The sequence below is a fragment of the Echiichthys vipera genome (genome assembly GCF_963691815.1).
Source record: "Echiichthys vipera genome assembly, chromosome: 20".
In the NCBI taxonomy this organism is placed as follows: domain Eukaryota; kingdom Metazoa; phylum Chordata; class Actinopteri; order Perciformes; family Trachinidae; genus Echiichthys; species Echiichthys vipera.
Genome location: NC_139845.1, coordinates 8,662,316 through 8,678,255, shown reverse-complemented (window position 1 = coordinate 8,678,255; position 15,940 = coordinate 8,662,316). Strand labels below are relative to the sequence as shown.

General features: G+C 41.6%; 1 protein-coding gene across 1 annotated transcript in view; it reads left to right on the top strand.

Annotated features, from left to right (window-relative positions):
* The window catches only part of snd1 (staphylococcal nuclease and tudor domain containing 1), a 180,058-nt gene that overhangs the window by 34,389 nt on the left and 129,729 nt on the right, over nt 1-15,940 (top strand). Inside the window, exons 12-15 of the mRNA XM_083935604.1 lie at nt 5,823-5,923; nt 8,389-8,499; nt 10,145-10,217; nt 14,818-14,959. Coding sequence (XP_083791730.1) covers nt 5,823-5,923; nt 8,389-8,499; nt 10,145-10,217; nt 14,818-14,959 — 427 coding nt within the window. The remainder of the gene's footprint in view (nt 1-5,822; nt 5,924-8,388; nt 8,500-10,144; nt 10,218-14,817; nt 14,960-15,940) is intronic.

The following is a 15,940-nucleotide window of genomic DNA, read 5'->3' as shown; positions in this document are numbered from 1 at the left end:
TCCAACAAGGAGAGGAGTTTAGTCGACCCACTTACTGTCATCCTGTCTCCGAACACTAAGCTCTGTAGAGACAGATTTGGAGCAGTAAGCATTAGTTGAAGTCTAAGACCACTGCTTTCCTTGAAATTCTGCTCCAAAGAGCTCCTCTTTTATCTTCTCTTTTTTTTTCTCCCTTTCCTCGTCGACACAAACCGAGACAAAAGATTTTGCCTTAACAGCGGGGTAATTGTGCCTTGACCTGCTGGATTTAAAAGGGAATACTCTGTCTGGTCTGGGTCTTCCCTAAAAAGAAGACAGGGGAAGAGGACCTGAGTCACATACAAAGATGTGACTGCAGATATTTCAGATCATTAAAGGAGTGTCATCTGATCATCTAGCTCAAACTGGACTTGCCCATTGCTAATTGTCCTGTCCAGTCACAAGGTTGAGTTATCAGACTGACCTAGGTATTCTTTGTGACAATATTCCATTAAAGCTCAGAGGCTGCCCGAGAGTGCAATGCATTGCATGAATTGGAAAACAAGCAGATTTTCCCCTGACTAAACTTTCTTGGACGTGACTGAGCATCAACTACGAGTCTCAGCGTTCTGAGCAAAAGCTCATAGCCCTAATGCCACCGTACCGCTTTAGGGAAATAAAGCTACATTAAAAGCTCTTTTTCTATTAAACCCCCTATTCCTTATCTCTATAAGGAGAATATGGTGCTTTTGATCTTTTATAAAGCATATCTAATATCCCTATTCAAAAGACTGCCTTTTTTTGCAGAGTCTGCTTGATAGCTTTCAAAGGCAAAAAAGGAATTGGTGCAATACCTGAACCGTTCTTTGAAAGAGGACTTCATAGCTACAGGTGGTGATGAAATCTTGTCTTAGTTTTAACTCAAACCATACATCGTTGATCAACTTAATGTTGATATAACTCTTTTGAACTCATCACTTACTTTTAAAAATGTATTCTGAACTATTCATTTAGGGTTAGCTAAATGTGCACTACACTTTTTTTCTTCGTTCTCTCTGTCACTCTGTCTGTCTGCCCCCCCCCCCCCCCCCCCATATATATATCCCCACCCCCATTGAAATGGCAGTGCTTGCATGGTGACATAATCCTAAAAAGCTCGATTTGGCTAACTTTATAAGTAGTGCTTCTTGTGTGCCTGGGTCTCAGCCTCAGCAGAAAAAAAGTCCAGTGGAAATGTTGCATTAAGCCACTTATCAGGGTTGAGCACATTCGGATAATCCTGCGTGCTCAAAGTGGCTCCTGTTATGCAGCTGCTTGTGTAGTACTGTTAGCGCCACAGTTTTCCCCTCTTATTGGTGTGCATGCGAGTGCGCGCCATGCACTAAGAATGCCTCGTGTGCAATGTTGTATATGATGTGGTTTGTATTTGTGAGAATGACACTTGCTTTGGGGGAAAGCTTCAGGTGTGTGTGTTCAAGCAAATGCAAAGCATGTATATCTAAGCGTCACCAGGTCCCGTGGCTGAAAATCCAGATGGACTCTCACTTTTTCCTTCTTCCCTCTTTTCTTCTCTACATTGTGCTGCCCCAGAGTTTTTTTTCCTTCCAGCACAGCTCACTTCATTAAATGATTACTGCGATTACTTCAGCCTGCTAAGAACACAGCAGCACCTTTCTTTCACTTTCTTGACTTTTTTTTTCCTCCCTTAGGCTTAAAGATATCCCAAGAGCCTTCTCTAATTCAAACCTACTGTGAATGTGCTAATGTGCAGTGTCAGGCTGCTGCGACACCTGTGTTTATGTCCGCATTTCTAGCCTCATACCCTGAACTCTCATGTGTTTCAAAGTAGAACCCTAATGGGGTTAAATGTGCTTTTTGATTTCAAATTAGTCTGCATCCATAGATCACTATTTTTTTGTTTATTTGTTGGTTAAAATATTGCAAAAATAGAAACAGTCCGTGGGAGCTGGGTTAGAAGGAACGGTTGAGATGACGGGTACTTATTTCAGTTTGAGCAAACATCAAACTTCCTACAATTTATCAGGGCGAGCAGCCTTTTACCATTCTCCTGTCGGGAAAACCACTAATGCTGAGCCCATGCTGGACGATTATTACTGTTGCTCACGATACAACATGGCACAGGCATCACTACCATATCATAAGCCTCCTTTACACAGAGATTCCACATTACTGTGATAAAGAGGATCCAACCGACAGCGGCATAATGCTTCCCCAGTATGCGATTTTAGTTAGCATGTGGGCCTTCTAGAAGCAAAAGAGGTGTAACGAGAAACACAACAGCGTTGGCTGGTCTTAATACATTGATATGACAATATATTGTGACGTACTCCTTGCTGAGATGCATATCAATGCAGATGCTACCATTTACATACAACAGCAGCACTGCTGTGACGGCAGTTTAGAAAAAGATACATCACCTGTGGTGCAATGCACAATAAAGCCAGGTGGCAGCCAAGGCCAATCCACATTACACAAACAGCGCATGTTTCAATTCAGAACAAACAGAAAAATTAAAAATGATACAAATATTAATATAATATCATATTTTTTTTTACAGAATGTTTTATTTATTACAATTAAGAATTAATTGTTGTGGTAAATTCTGTGTAGGACATGGTCATTATTTTAAAATCAACAAGTTGATATGTATTGTATTGTTGCCTCTGTATCATTCTGCGTATTCTGTCATAAGGTTGTAGGCAATACCCTGTCCTAGCATATGGTGTCATGCATATACTGTTGTTTACTTGCAACAGATACTGCACAAAACAGATTTTATTCTAAAATTGAAACACTCAAACTCCCATTACACATACAAACATGTTATAAACATGATTCCTTTAGCAGAGTAAACCAAATCTCCCCATGCTCGTCGTCGCCTCAACAGAACAAAAATATTTTGCCTCACACTTGTCCTAGTGTCCTTGGCCTTATCACTCCCACACTTTCTAATCCATCCAGTGCCTCCCCCCTTTCGTCTCACTCTCCTCTGCCGGGTTCTTACAGATAGCTTTGGCTTATCAGGATATCGGTTAGATGGCTTGTGGAGAATGGGCCTGGAACTCCTTTAATCTAACATCGCTTGGTCAAATTTTACAATCTGTCATCACCTCATTTAATGGGCGGTTTCACAGTTTATAGCATCTGGCATTATACAGTATTTTGTGTGTTCCAGTCTCCTCAGATCTGTCCCATGTTATCTCATCTTGTCCTCCCTAATCAACTTCAACTCTTACTGTTTTGGTTGCTATTTTTTGTCCCTCAATTGTTTAATTACCCGGGCCTGGCAGTACTTAGTCATTGAACAGAAATGTAACAAACGTAAACGCTGTTTTCCCTTCATTTGAGTGGCTCCACTTTTCAATAAAACTGAATAGACATGAAACTCTGTTATGTTTGGACTACGATGAAATGAAGAGCCACAATGTGGGAGTGAGGATAAATTACTTCCTTGGAGACAATAAGAATGGGTTGTTTATATGGTTACAAAATAAATGAAATTGGGGGTGTAACAAGAGCGAGGATATTGCATGATATTCTATGGTTGGATTCTACGGGGATCACAAACCAATTCTCTTACTGATTGCATGACTGTTAATCAGGATAAGGGTGCTATTAATGTACATTACGGTGCTTATTTTTTAACTTATGATACAGCTGGGATACACGTGTCTCATAAAGGTTGGATAAAAATTGTGGTGTCAATGTGCATATGCTACTGCAAACACACTACTAGATTTCCCTGATTTTAGGTTTCCTTTTCTTTTTTCTTTTTCCAACTAAAAAAAAAACCTCTTAACTAGGGATGTCCGATAATATCGGCCCACCGATATTATCGGCCGATATTGAGTTAAAAATGTAATATCGGGAATTATCGGTATCGGGTTTTTACAACCGATGTTAGTTCTGTAGGCTTCAGCATTTCCGAGTGTACCTGAATGCAACACGGGCCGTAGGCTTCAGCATTTCCGAGTGTACCTGAATGCAACACGGGCCGTTTACAGGCGCGTGCTTGATGACGTATAACAACAACAACACGCTCACTCGTAGGTTGCTAACCGTGGCTAACAAGCTTCAGCTCTCCCGGTGCATGAAATGTCCGTGGTTTGGAAGTATTTCCAAGTGTCACCTCCTAACAGTAAATTTGCGCTTTGCAAAGACTGCAAGGCGTTAGTTATGAGAGGAGGAAACAAGGCGTCCTCCTTTAATACATCACATTTGATCACCCACCTCAAGAAGAATCATGCGGAGTTATACGCTACATCTGTGCAGCAAAGTGATGAAAAGAAGCAACAGCCGACACCGAGAAACAAACTTTTTCTATCGTTCAGGATGCCGGATTCACCAAACGTGTGGAGTTCCTCGAGCCCCGTTATGTCTGTTTAATGCCCAGTCGCAAGTATTTCTCAGACCAGTGTTTACCCGAACTGTACAGCGTTGTTTACCGTCACGTCGAGAAGGTAATTTCTGGTGCTGTATCCATTAGATCCAATACAGGTTAGCATGTTGAGCTTAACTGCTAATTTATTGACTGTATTATTTGTCAAGTTACGGCCGGTTACTCAGTCTGGGAAAAGAAAACTAAGTTTGTTTACTACTCTGGACTGAAGCTATGCATCTTCCTTGTTGTGATGTTGTCTGTAGTGTTGTTTGAGGCAAAATATTCTCTCTAAAAACACAAACAATTAAATGAATGGCACTTTTTTCAATAACTTATTTTGTACAGACTGTGTTTACATTTGAAAAGCCGTGTTGCATCTATGTATGCATCCAGTGGGGCATCACAATAAAATTAGGCATAATGTGTTAATTCCATAATAGGTGATATGTGATGAATTTTGGTGTAAAAAGGCTGCATATATCGGTATCAGGTGATATCGGTATCGGGTGATATCGGTATCGGAAATTAAGGGTTGGACAATATCGGAATATCGGATATCGGCAGAAAAGCCAATATCGAGCATCCCTACTCTTAACTTTTAGTGCCTTCTGAACTCACCAACATCTTTGTATGTAATGTAAATCGCCATAATCCATCACCTGGTATCCTTTTTATTTAACATCTGCTCTTGAAAAAGCAAACCGCACTTCCTACTCAATGATACATAATAACACAATCCATTCTGCCTTGACAGAAGCTCTTCTCTTCCTTTGCTCACGTCACCATGTTCTCATCCTGTCCATCTAATGACAAGCCAGCGTCGATCCATGTCCTGGTTGGCGTCTCTTTCATGTCCCTGTAATGGGGCTGCCTGCATTGTCTCTTTGACTTGTGTCAACGCTGTGATGCAGAGCCAGATTCCACCATTTTTTCCCCCTCCCATCACACTTGGTTGACACGTAGCTCTTAAACTGACGATTGTGTGTAGAGGTACGGATTCATCCCTGCTGTTAGGGCTGTCTGCCTGTGTCTGGGCCACAAAGCAGGCTTTTCCCATCACATGCCTGTGGTTATGCACACACACACACACACACACACAGAGCTGAGTGACAAAATTCGATCCAAAGGGTGGGTGTATTGGAGTTTGTCCCGAGGGAGCTTTTTTGAGAACACAGCGTAGGGTCACTTGGATTCCATCACTGTTCCTTCTGTGTGTGTTTGCCTCCCCCCTAAACACCCACAGTGTGTTAATATTGCTCCCCTAGGGAGCTCTACACTGCTGCCTGATGTGATTCACACTGACTGTGGGTGACCTTGAGAACTGGGACAAACACACAGATCTACTCACACATAAGTCAGAACACTCCCTATACTAACTATTACCATAACTGTTGTTGTGTTGAGTTTGTCTCAGTACTCTTGGCATGTTTTTTTGACCTCATCTTTTGCTTTGTCCCTTTAGGTCAATGTGACAGTTGACTACATCAGAGCAGCTACCGGTCCAGGAGAGAGCACCCCTGCGTTCTCAGAGCGCACCTGTGCTACAGTCACAATTGGCGGCATGTAAGTAACCCATTATCCCACACTGGGTGGTCTTCTTTTGTTTAAGTCTGTTCTATTCCATTCAGGTTTATTCTCCTATTGCTGATTAATTTTAACAGTTAAAGGTCCTACACAATGGTCATTTCAGGTCCTTTTGGGGTTTTACTAGAACATGTTTAAATATACCTGTATTCACACTCTGTTCAACGGTGAGTTTTAGCTTCAGTCTCTTTAAGACCCCTTCTCGAAAAAAAGCACAGTCTGTTCTGATTGGTCAGCATCTCTGGGTCTTCTCGGTGTCTCTGCGCCATCCGGGAAATGACTGTAGTGGCACTGTAGCTGCTCTTCTTACCTATAGACCAAACCTGCATTACATCATCGCCAAGACCACACCCCCTTCTGGGGGACAGAAAACAGGAGATCCTATAGATGTCGATGCAATTTCGACAAGTTTGTATGCATTTATTTCTTGTTAAATAAACTTGTATTTTATAGAAATGTCTAATTGTTCTGTAACCTTAACTGCCACCAATTGATGCTAGTGACTCACTAGCATCAATTGGGGATTTAAAACGGTGACGTTGAATATTAAAATATCTAAGCATCATATCTCGGGGTGAAAGTCACAGTTAACCTGATTCACAACAGCTCTTCGGCATTTTCGCGTTTCTCTCCATATGGGCCAGTTTTTATCTCCCCCAAAACGAGGCACTGTCTTGGCGAAGATGTGATGCTGTTGTCTGTGACATCACAAACGTACAGAAGTCCTGACGGCTTGTTTAAAAGCACAGTTTCTGAATACAGGCTGTGTGCATTTCTCTGTGTATCGAGTGTATTTTTAGCACTTTGAGCTGCTTTATAATTATAAAAAAGACGTGGAAATTTCGTTTTTTACAATTACAGACCTTTTAAGATGAGCTTGCTGCATCAGTGAAACATGGCAAACAGGCTTATACATCTGTACACCGTGCCTTAAGTTTCCCGTAAGCAGATCGTACAGTATAACTTTTGACAGTGTAAGGGACTCCACAAACACATTTAATTTTATTCCAACTGTCTCCCTCTGTAAAACTGTAAAAGTTAGGTTAATCTGATGTAAGCTGATACAGAATAATCATTTGTACATGCTTAGAACTTGTAATCTCATCAATAATCACAAAGAATAAAAGTTTCTTATCTCACGGTAACCTGAAAGTGCTTCTTTGTATTTTAATTTTCATGAGAAGGTCTGCCTCAGTGCACGCAATTATTTTCTATCTCCAAACACTGCTTTGAGGAGACCTGGTTTATCTTTTTGAAACATGTATTTTATACAGTACACACATTTAAATGCGTGTAGAGGTTCAAATTTAATCAAAACCAGATAAAGGAGCTTTAATGCCATGTGACTTGAAATGAACAATCTCTTTCACTCCCCCCAAAAACAGTTTAAAGCCACATGTATCTTCTGATTCTCTCTGTCTGTATAACACTGGCTTTATGGCACAGTTACATACACACATGGAATCATAGATCCCACTTCATCATCAAACCAACAGTCTTGTATCCGCGTGCGTACACAGAGGTCAGGGCCTGACCTCATGACCAGCCAATTACAACCCAGCATTAACCAACTTCACCAGCTGCTCTGCTGCACATATAACAGTTGGTATGGCTCCCTGTGAATGCTGAGGTCGGGGGGGTGAAGTGGTCAGTGGGGAAAATGTTTTTGACCTTGTATGACCTTGTTTTATGATGTATTGAATTAATCACAATTTCCCTGCTTGTTGTAAGAGAGTTTGTGCACAGTAGCCCATATTTTGGCAGAAATGGGCTCTGCTTGATATTTTTTTGGAGCCTGTTAAAGTTAGAAAGCCATGCTTCTTAAAGCTGTGTGGAGGTGATAAGGTCAAGAAGCTTGAAGCAGAGAGGAAGTCCTCTTTGTATGATATACCACACTAAAAGCCATCAAAAGAAAAATGTTGCTGTCTGCTTCCTCTCTCTTCTTATTTTGCCCTCATTTAAAAAAAAAAAAAAAATCCAATTAACAAATGTTTAAAGGAAGAATCTTACAAGAGCTGTAATATCTCGTCAGTTACATGCCTGCAACATGGGGACAGACGGATGCACTCGATGACACAAGCTTAGTTCTGAAGACTTTACTTCTTGTCCCTTTCCACAATCTTCAACCAGAGCACTGATGTCCGAGGGCTAACCACTAAGTGCTACATTAAGTACAATACTCGCCTCTTTCTGCCCTTCATCCTTTCTTCAGTACACCCATAACACAGCGAGGAAGTGGCTAGTCAAGTCTGCAATGTCAACATTTATGTAACCTTTGTTCTTTTGCTAAGCCACCTTTGGGATTCATCTTGTCCTTATTTATATATATATATTTTTTTGTTGAGAAAGCTCACTTGGAATTCTGTGTGAAGCAAAGGTTTTTTTGCCTAGTTGTTTTTTTATTAAAGCAATCTCTCTTTTTTTGCTCTCTCCCCTTCCTCCAGTAACATAGCGGAGGCTCTGGTCAGTAAAGGCCTGGCCACAGTCATCAGATACAGACAGGATGACGACCAACGCTCCTCCCACTACGATGAGCTGCTTGCCGCAGAGGCTCGGTGAGACGCACACCCACACGCTCACGCACGCACACACACTTACTCCTACCATCTCCATTTTACCTGAGCCTAGACAACTACACACCTGACACAATGGGTCTCTCAACAGCACGCTCATTTTCATAAAGGCTTTTTTTGTTGTTGTTGCTTCGAATACAAGCATGCATGTGCACACACTAATCTCTTGCACAAACCTTTTTACACACACACACACACACACACACACACACTCACACTCACACTCACACTCACACTCACACTCTGCCATCCACGAGCTCTATATGACCTTGAGATTTTTTTGCTCTTGGGAAGAGCAAGTGAATTGAATATGACCTTGAGGCTTTTTCCTCCCAAATTGCTTTTACATTTGCTGCTACATCCAACATGGCACAGGTGAATCAACTCACTTATTATATTTCAGAATTTATTTTAGCAGTGCTACCATCATGAGTCACAGCCTGTCAGCCCCTTCCCCAGAAAAAAACATGTTATTGCCCTCACATAGTCTCCCTTTCTTTTTTTTTTAAACATACATGCTCTGTGCATACATAGACCTTCCCAAGTGCTGGACGTTAAATCAGCGGCTCTCTTTACCCAGGCCCCATGAATATAATTATATACTGTAGACGTTTTAGTGGAGAGATTTAGTACAAGCTTTATTACTCTGCTATAGATTAAGATCTGCTGCCTATAGGTAGAGCATATGCAGCCACAGCCTCCTTTTTATAGGACTAACTTTCTCTCTTTCTCTCACGCAGTGTCACTGCCCACCCTTCCTCCCTTTCTCCCTCCTCCTGCTTCCCTTCTTCTTGCACATTTTGTCCTTATTTCTTCACCTTAGCTGTTTTCAATTTTGTCCTTCTTTAGCCTTGCTCCTCTGTGTCTTCCTTTCTCCCATTTCTCTTTCTCTCTCCCCCCTTTCTCTCTATCTTTGTCCCTTGCGGGGTCTCTTAAGAGTTGATGAGAGGTTTCTCTCTATAGTCTAGGCTTTATTTTTAGTTCCCACTGCACGAGGCCAGTGGCCTGCAGCCTTCAAGGAACCTCCTCCAGGCTATTAAATGTACATATATACATGCTTGCATAAATGCACACGCTCCATCTTAGAGGCAATGGCCTGCTTCCCAGTGAGCCATAGGTGGCATTAATCCACCCACAGCCACAACCACAGTGGTCATCTTCATGTCATTCGGCCTGTGGGGTTTTTTAAAGCGGCGCTCACTAGCACCAGTTATCATCACTAAAACCCCAGCTGGCTCTAAAGAATCATCCCTTGTCTCCCATTCCTCCCCACCCCCTCATTCTAACAATAATTACATTTTCTTTATTTTCTTTTTTTTTTCTATTATAATTTCTCTACCACCAATTCCACTTTTCATCTCAAGCTTATAGATTATCTGGGTGGAAAAAACCCTCCCTCTAGTGCTTCCAGTCGAGCCATAATGGCATTTCAGGGAAAAGAAACTGGTATGAATTTACATCATTCTTCACAAAGGCACAGTGACTCCCTCTTTGTATCTACAGTGATTACTCAAAGAGCTTCTATTTTTTTCCGGTTCTGTGAAGCCTCCAGCCTTATGCTTTCTCAATGTAATGTTTTATGATGGTGCTTGAGCTATGTTTGTGCTTGTGGTTTGCCTGATTTCAGGGCCATCAAGAACGGGAAAGGGCTGCACAGCAAGAAGGAGGTTCCCATCCACAGAGTGGCTGATATCTCTGGGGTATGTGTATTTTTGTCTTCAGGTTTTCCTACACAAGAGTATGAAGGTTTTTCCATTGTGTATAATAGGACAAGCATCTTTAAAAATACCTATATAACTCAAAGTTCCTATATTTTGCTAAATCTCAGGTTTATTCTTGTACTCTTGGTTTCTACATGTTAACTGCTTTAATGCTTTAATGTTAAAAAGCATTATTTTTCTCTTACTGTTTGTCTGAATATACCTGTATTCACCTTCTGATGATAACAGCGCTGTAGCAGCAGTTGTGACATCACAACTGTACCAAAGTCCTGACGACTCGTATGAAGCCACAGTTTCTGAATATAGGCTGTGTGCATCTCTCTGTGGGTTAAGCAATTTCATAATTTTTATTTCTTTTTCTAGCACCTCAACCGGTTTTATAAGAAAAAAGGGAAACCTACTTTTCTTTTTACGATATGGGACCTTTAACTGTGAACTCATTTACACACAGCCACCCCTCAAAGAACACAAATACCCAACAGCTACTGATTTTTACACACACACACACACACACACACACACACACACACACACACACACACACACACACACACACACACACACACACACACACACACACACACTCTCACACACTCACACACTCTATAATCCCCACAGCCGGTTTCTTCATCTTAAAAAAAACTAAGCGGCCTCTAAAATAATCAGCGCCATTAATAAAACCATCACTGGTGCTTGGTCGTAGCTTGTTTACGTGTGCCCAGGGGCTTGATAGAGGCATCATTTGGCTAATGAAGCCTGATTGGGAGTGCTCACCAAATGAACATTAGCACGGAGGAACCCATAAAATCTCTCAGTAACAAGTAATGGCCGATGGATACTATTTTTTTTATTTTTGTTCGAAAGACCCTGGAAGCTGGTTTTTAAAATCTGAATGTGTTTTGTGTTTTCCATTCACTCCCTGCTCACGTTCTCCTTCAATCTATAATTCTGTGAATTCAGGCACGTTTTAGTTTTGTCATTAATTTTGGAGGCACACCACTTGTTCCATTTTCCCTCATTAGTTTTCATGAGAGATGTAGTCCTACATGGCTACAGGCCGTCAATGTGCACTTCTATACCCAAGTGCAGTCTTCATTAAGTCACTATACGCCGCAGTGTTGTAGCTGTCCAACATTGTCAAAATGAGTGGCTGGGTTAGATAAGCTCACATGGGGAACAGAGCAGTGGAAAGTGTATTGATGGCACTCCACATTAAATGCTGTACTATAATGGTTGTTGTTGCTTTCTAGGTACTATTCCTGCTGTTGGCTTATTTTGAACATGTGGTTTTCTCACAACACCCAAGAGGGAAATTCAGATTACTCAGTCAGGTGGTAGATAGGTCACCCTTTTGTTCTCAGGTGATATCAAAATATATTTTTATTCTTCACTAGGCTATATATTTTTCAACAAAGTCATTCTAGCTGTGTTTTCCACCTGACTGAGGACCTTTACTAGGCCGGCCTAACCCGTGCAGTTTGTTGTCCCCCTGTGGACGTAATGCCTATTTCAAATCACCATGGTTGCCAGTTGACCCAGCTGTTAAAGAACAGCCAAGTCTCTTATCGGTCTTCTAATTTGTGTGACTATTTCCGCATCTGCCCTTACCAACAGAAGTTCCTGGATCTCTCCAGTTAGACATTTTTGTTGCTGTCTTTCAGTAAATCACCCTTCTTCATCCTTGCATGAAGGAGAAATCATCAACATGCCCACTTGCTTGCTGTGAATTCTCCAGACAAGGGAGACAGACAATTCAAACATTGGCTCAATCAGACATTACACAGACTTGGTACTGGGGAACTGGCAGGGTAAATAACTTTAATGTGCAGTCCAACTGAATAGGACATTTGCGTTCTTACATACAGCCGCCGGGTAAGGTCTATATAATATCAGGTTTGCAGTGCAGTGCCTGAGTGCCGAAACATCTAAATAAAAGAGAAATGTATAGGGAGTCAGACACGTCCCCCCCCCCCCCCCCCCAATCTTTCTAATGATCAGCACCTCACTACAACCCTTGGGATGCGTTCATTTTCTATATTATACAATGGACTTAGCTAGCGCCCTCACACCTTGGTAGTTTTTGTTAAATATCACAATAGAAAATGCTATCAAACCACAAAAGCAGCTATGCAAATACTGTAACATTCTTTTATTCAGATTTGTTCAAGTGCCTTTTATGCATCTCTGTATGTGTGGAAGAGCCATCTCCTTATACCGTTTGATAAGCCACTACATGGTCTGCTGTGAATGACTGAAAATTGAACTTCAGAAACATTAGCATCTCATTGTCTCTCTTACTTAACCTCTCTTGTAGTACTTGCACTTATAGGCTCAAGAGAGATATCCGGTAGTATTAATCAGACTTGTTTTAGCTCAGAGTGGTCCACTGCATTAGGTGGTCATGTATGCTCTTTAAGTTGCTTTTTAAAGTGCATCTGAACAGAGGCATTCAGCCAGGTTATTAAACCTGTTTAGCACCAACAGGGCTTTAGTGTCTGCCTAATAAGGCCGACACTGCTCTGCATAACTGCTCTCCGATGTTACGCTGTTCCACAATGTCATCATCGTAACCTCCCTATGTGTTATTGTGTCAGCAGGACAGATAAATTACTGGACCTTGTAAAAATAATTATGACAGGGAATTGTTGTGCTGACTGAGCAGCCCTGTGCTACTTCATCCTGGAGTTTAGTGCATTTTATATTTTTAAACCCCCTGAACGTAACAGGCTAAATTGACCACGTTCTTTGTGCAGCGATGACTCGGGAGTAGTTTCAGGGGAGCAGCTCAATAATTAATTAACTTTAATAACAAGAAAAAGCAATATATGCTTCCAACTAGAGATTTCACACATCTCAGTCATTAAAAAGTGTCCCAGTAACCCCGCACAGGCTGTGGCTGGCTTTACGTTTCACCAGGATTGTGCTGGGTAATGCATTTGGTGTGTGACATCAGCACTGTGAAGCCCCTCTAAACTCACCCTGATTAGTGCCACCCTGTCAGTGGTTTAGGTCAGTGTTATTATATGCAGCTACAACTCCTCCTCTTGGCATACTCTTAGCGTTTCCAATACAGGATTTACAGCACAGTCCAGGACTGTTGCCAATCAGTGCCGGTAGGCGTTTGTGTGCATGCGAATGCACCAGTTGTTTTGCTAGGCTAATGTAATGAGCCTTCTAAAGGACCGAAATAGCAACATTGCCCACCCCACCTTCCCCTCCCTCTTTTCTTTTCCCTTTCTCTTTTATGCTACACACCCACACATAGCTGTACATGTGCACAGCCCCCCCCCCCCCCAACACACACACACACACACACACACACACACACACACACACACACACAAACACACACAGAAGTACACACACAGAAGTACACACAGAGAAATACACACTCTCATTCGTCAGCATCCTTTAGCATGGTGGTAAAGGTTTGCTGAAAGGGATTATGTACATTGAGTGGGATGCAGTCACAAATAGAGCAGAGATAGGTTTATAAACGTATAGTGTAGGAGATGAACAGAGGGGGTGGGAGGAGAGTGGATAAAGCACTTGACTCACCTCGTACCTCTAAAGGTTGCATAATGACTGAGGTCCTCTCCTCTCTCATGTCTCCTCCTTTTTTCTGAACCAAGTTAGACTGCACATCCCACTCACTGCAGGTGCTGTAAATGTTTGTGTGAACGACAGAATGTTTGGTTCAGCTGTCTCCCACTCAAGTCGCTATTTTGGACTGCAGTGGGTGGAGTTCAGGTGGTGCATCTTATGGCTAAAGCACATACCCTTTACTCACAACATCCTGTGATTGAGTCCCACCGGTGACGTGCTGTTACTGCCCTTTTTATGTTGAGTCCCCTAAAGAGGAAATCAATTAAAACATGCCCCAACAATAATTTGATAGGTAGCCCCAGATTGTTGTGCCGACATGTTCATGCCTGGAGTAGCCACTGCATCACCAGCCCTGCTTTCAATATGCATGATTTAACTCTGCTTATAATTTTGGCGCAGGCTCAACGATAAGCTACAGTGACTCACCCTTGCAGACAGAGACGGAGTCAGGAGGGGAGAGAATTATTTTTGATTGCACGAGTTACCAGACGTGTCATAGAGGAGCGGAGCAGACTTCATTAGGCCAGACCAAGATTTAAAGATATCTGGAAAAATCCCACAGATTCTGTCATCAGTGAACCCATTTAGTCCATCTTGTCTATTTTGGTTACTTGTCATTTTACATCTTCATTTGAGTTTTTTTGTGGGTGCTGTATCAAGGAGGATTCTGTCACACTTTTCGTATTTCAATGTTTTATTTTCATTGAGGCGTATAACTTGAAATAACACCATTTGAATAACCACAGTTTTGTTCTTGGATGCATAATTAATGCATCGGATATCAAGAAAGTGTTGAGATTATAGATATCCTTGCTTTACAACTGTTTAACAGTTATATAGTTATGTTTATAAATATTAGCATTCCACATCTTTAGATTTGGCTCAATAAATGATGTTATAAGAAAGTTCTATAACTTCAAAAAGGTTCTTGCTCTAAGTATTATCTAACCTTTTCTCTTTTTTTGTCCATTAGGAGACACAGAAAGCAAAGCAGTTCTTGCCCTTTCTACAGAGGGCTGGCCGGTCAGAAGCTGTGGTCGAATACGTCTTCAGCGGCTCCCGCCTCAAGCTGTACATGCCCAAAGAAACCTGCCTCATCACATTCCTCCTTGCCGGTGGGTAGAGCTCTTTCTTTGACCGGTGCAAAGGTCAGGTCCTTCAGTGTCATCTAACCTACTCACTATTTCTGTACAGGCGTGAGTTGCTGCCATGTGAAAGTTCATTGGCATATCCTTTAGTAAAAAAAGAGAGTGTGTTTATCGAAGCAAATGCATATTTGCCACATTAAGGCTTCTGTCGGCTCAGACAGCAGAGTTCAAGCTCCCCCCATATCTCTTGGCAGGCAGCCCTGACGGGGCAAAGGGGTATGTTGCACCAACCACATCCCAGCCTCTTTCAAAACACCAGGGTTGGCGTGAAGCATGTGTCCCCTTTGACCTCGCCTTCCCCTCTCTGGATTCCTGCTCAGTTTGAAATGGACTCATACTCTCCCCATCTTGTCTGTTTTTACTTTAGTGGTCATCTTCATTAGAAACTGGTCACTTTTTTTATTTTATTAAGAACTCTAGTGCAAAATTAACATAACGTGCAATCTATCAGAGCATAAAGCGCCTTCAAAATGACATAAAAAATGCATTAACGCAGTTCACCAACTGTTAATTTAAGATTGCGATGGAAACCATATAGTAAGATATATATCATTTTTACATTTTTTATATCATTTTGTCTATATTGTCATATTGCCCAGCTCTAATAGGGGCACAGAGAGAGATAATAAATTGGAATGAAATAGAGCTGCAATGATAAGTGGATGGATCGATAAGTCAGTTGAATACGTCACTGGGGTTATGGGTTATTATGACATTGTCCCTTATTTTCTGAGATTATATAAACAAATTGAGTAAAATGACCAACAGATAGATGCATACAATGAAAATATCCATCCAAGAATGGGTCCACTATGTTTATCGTTTTCTGCCCATTTTACAACGTGAGAAAGTACTAGTGGTTTAGGGCAAGATGCAGATAGGATGAAATACAGAGTGTTTGATAGCAGGTCTAGTCATTTATTTCAGCTCCTCGACCGCGTTGACAGT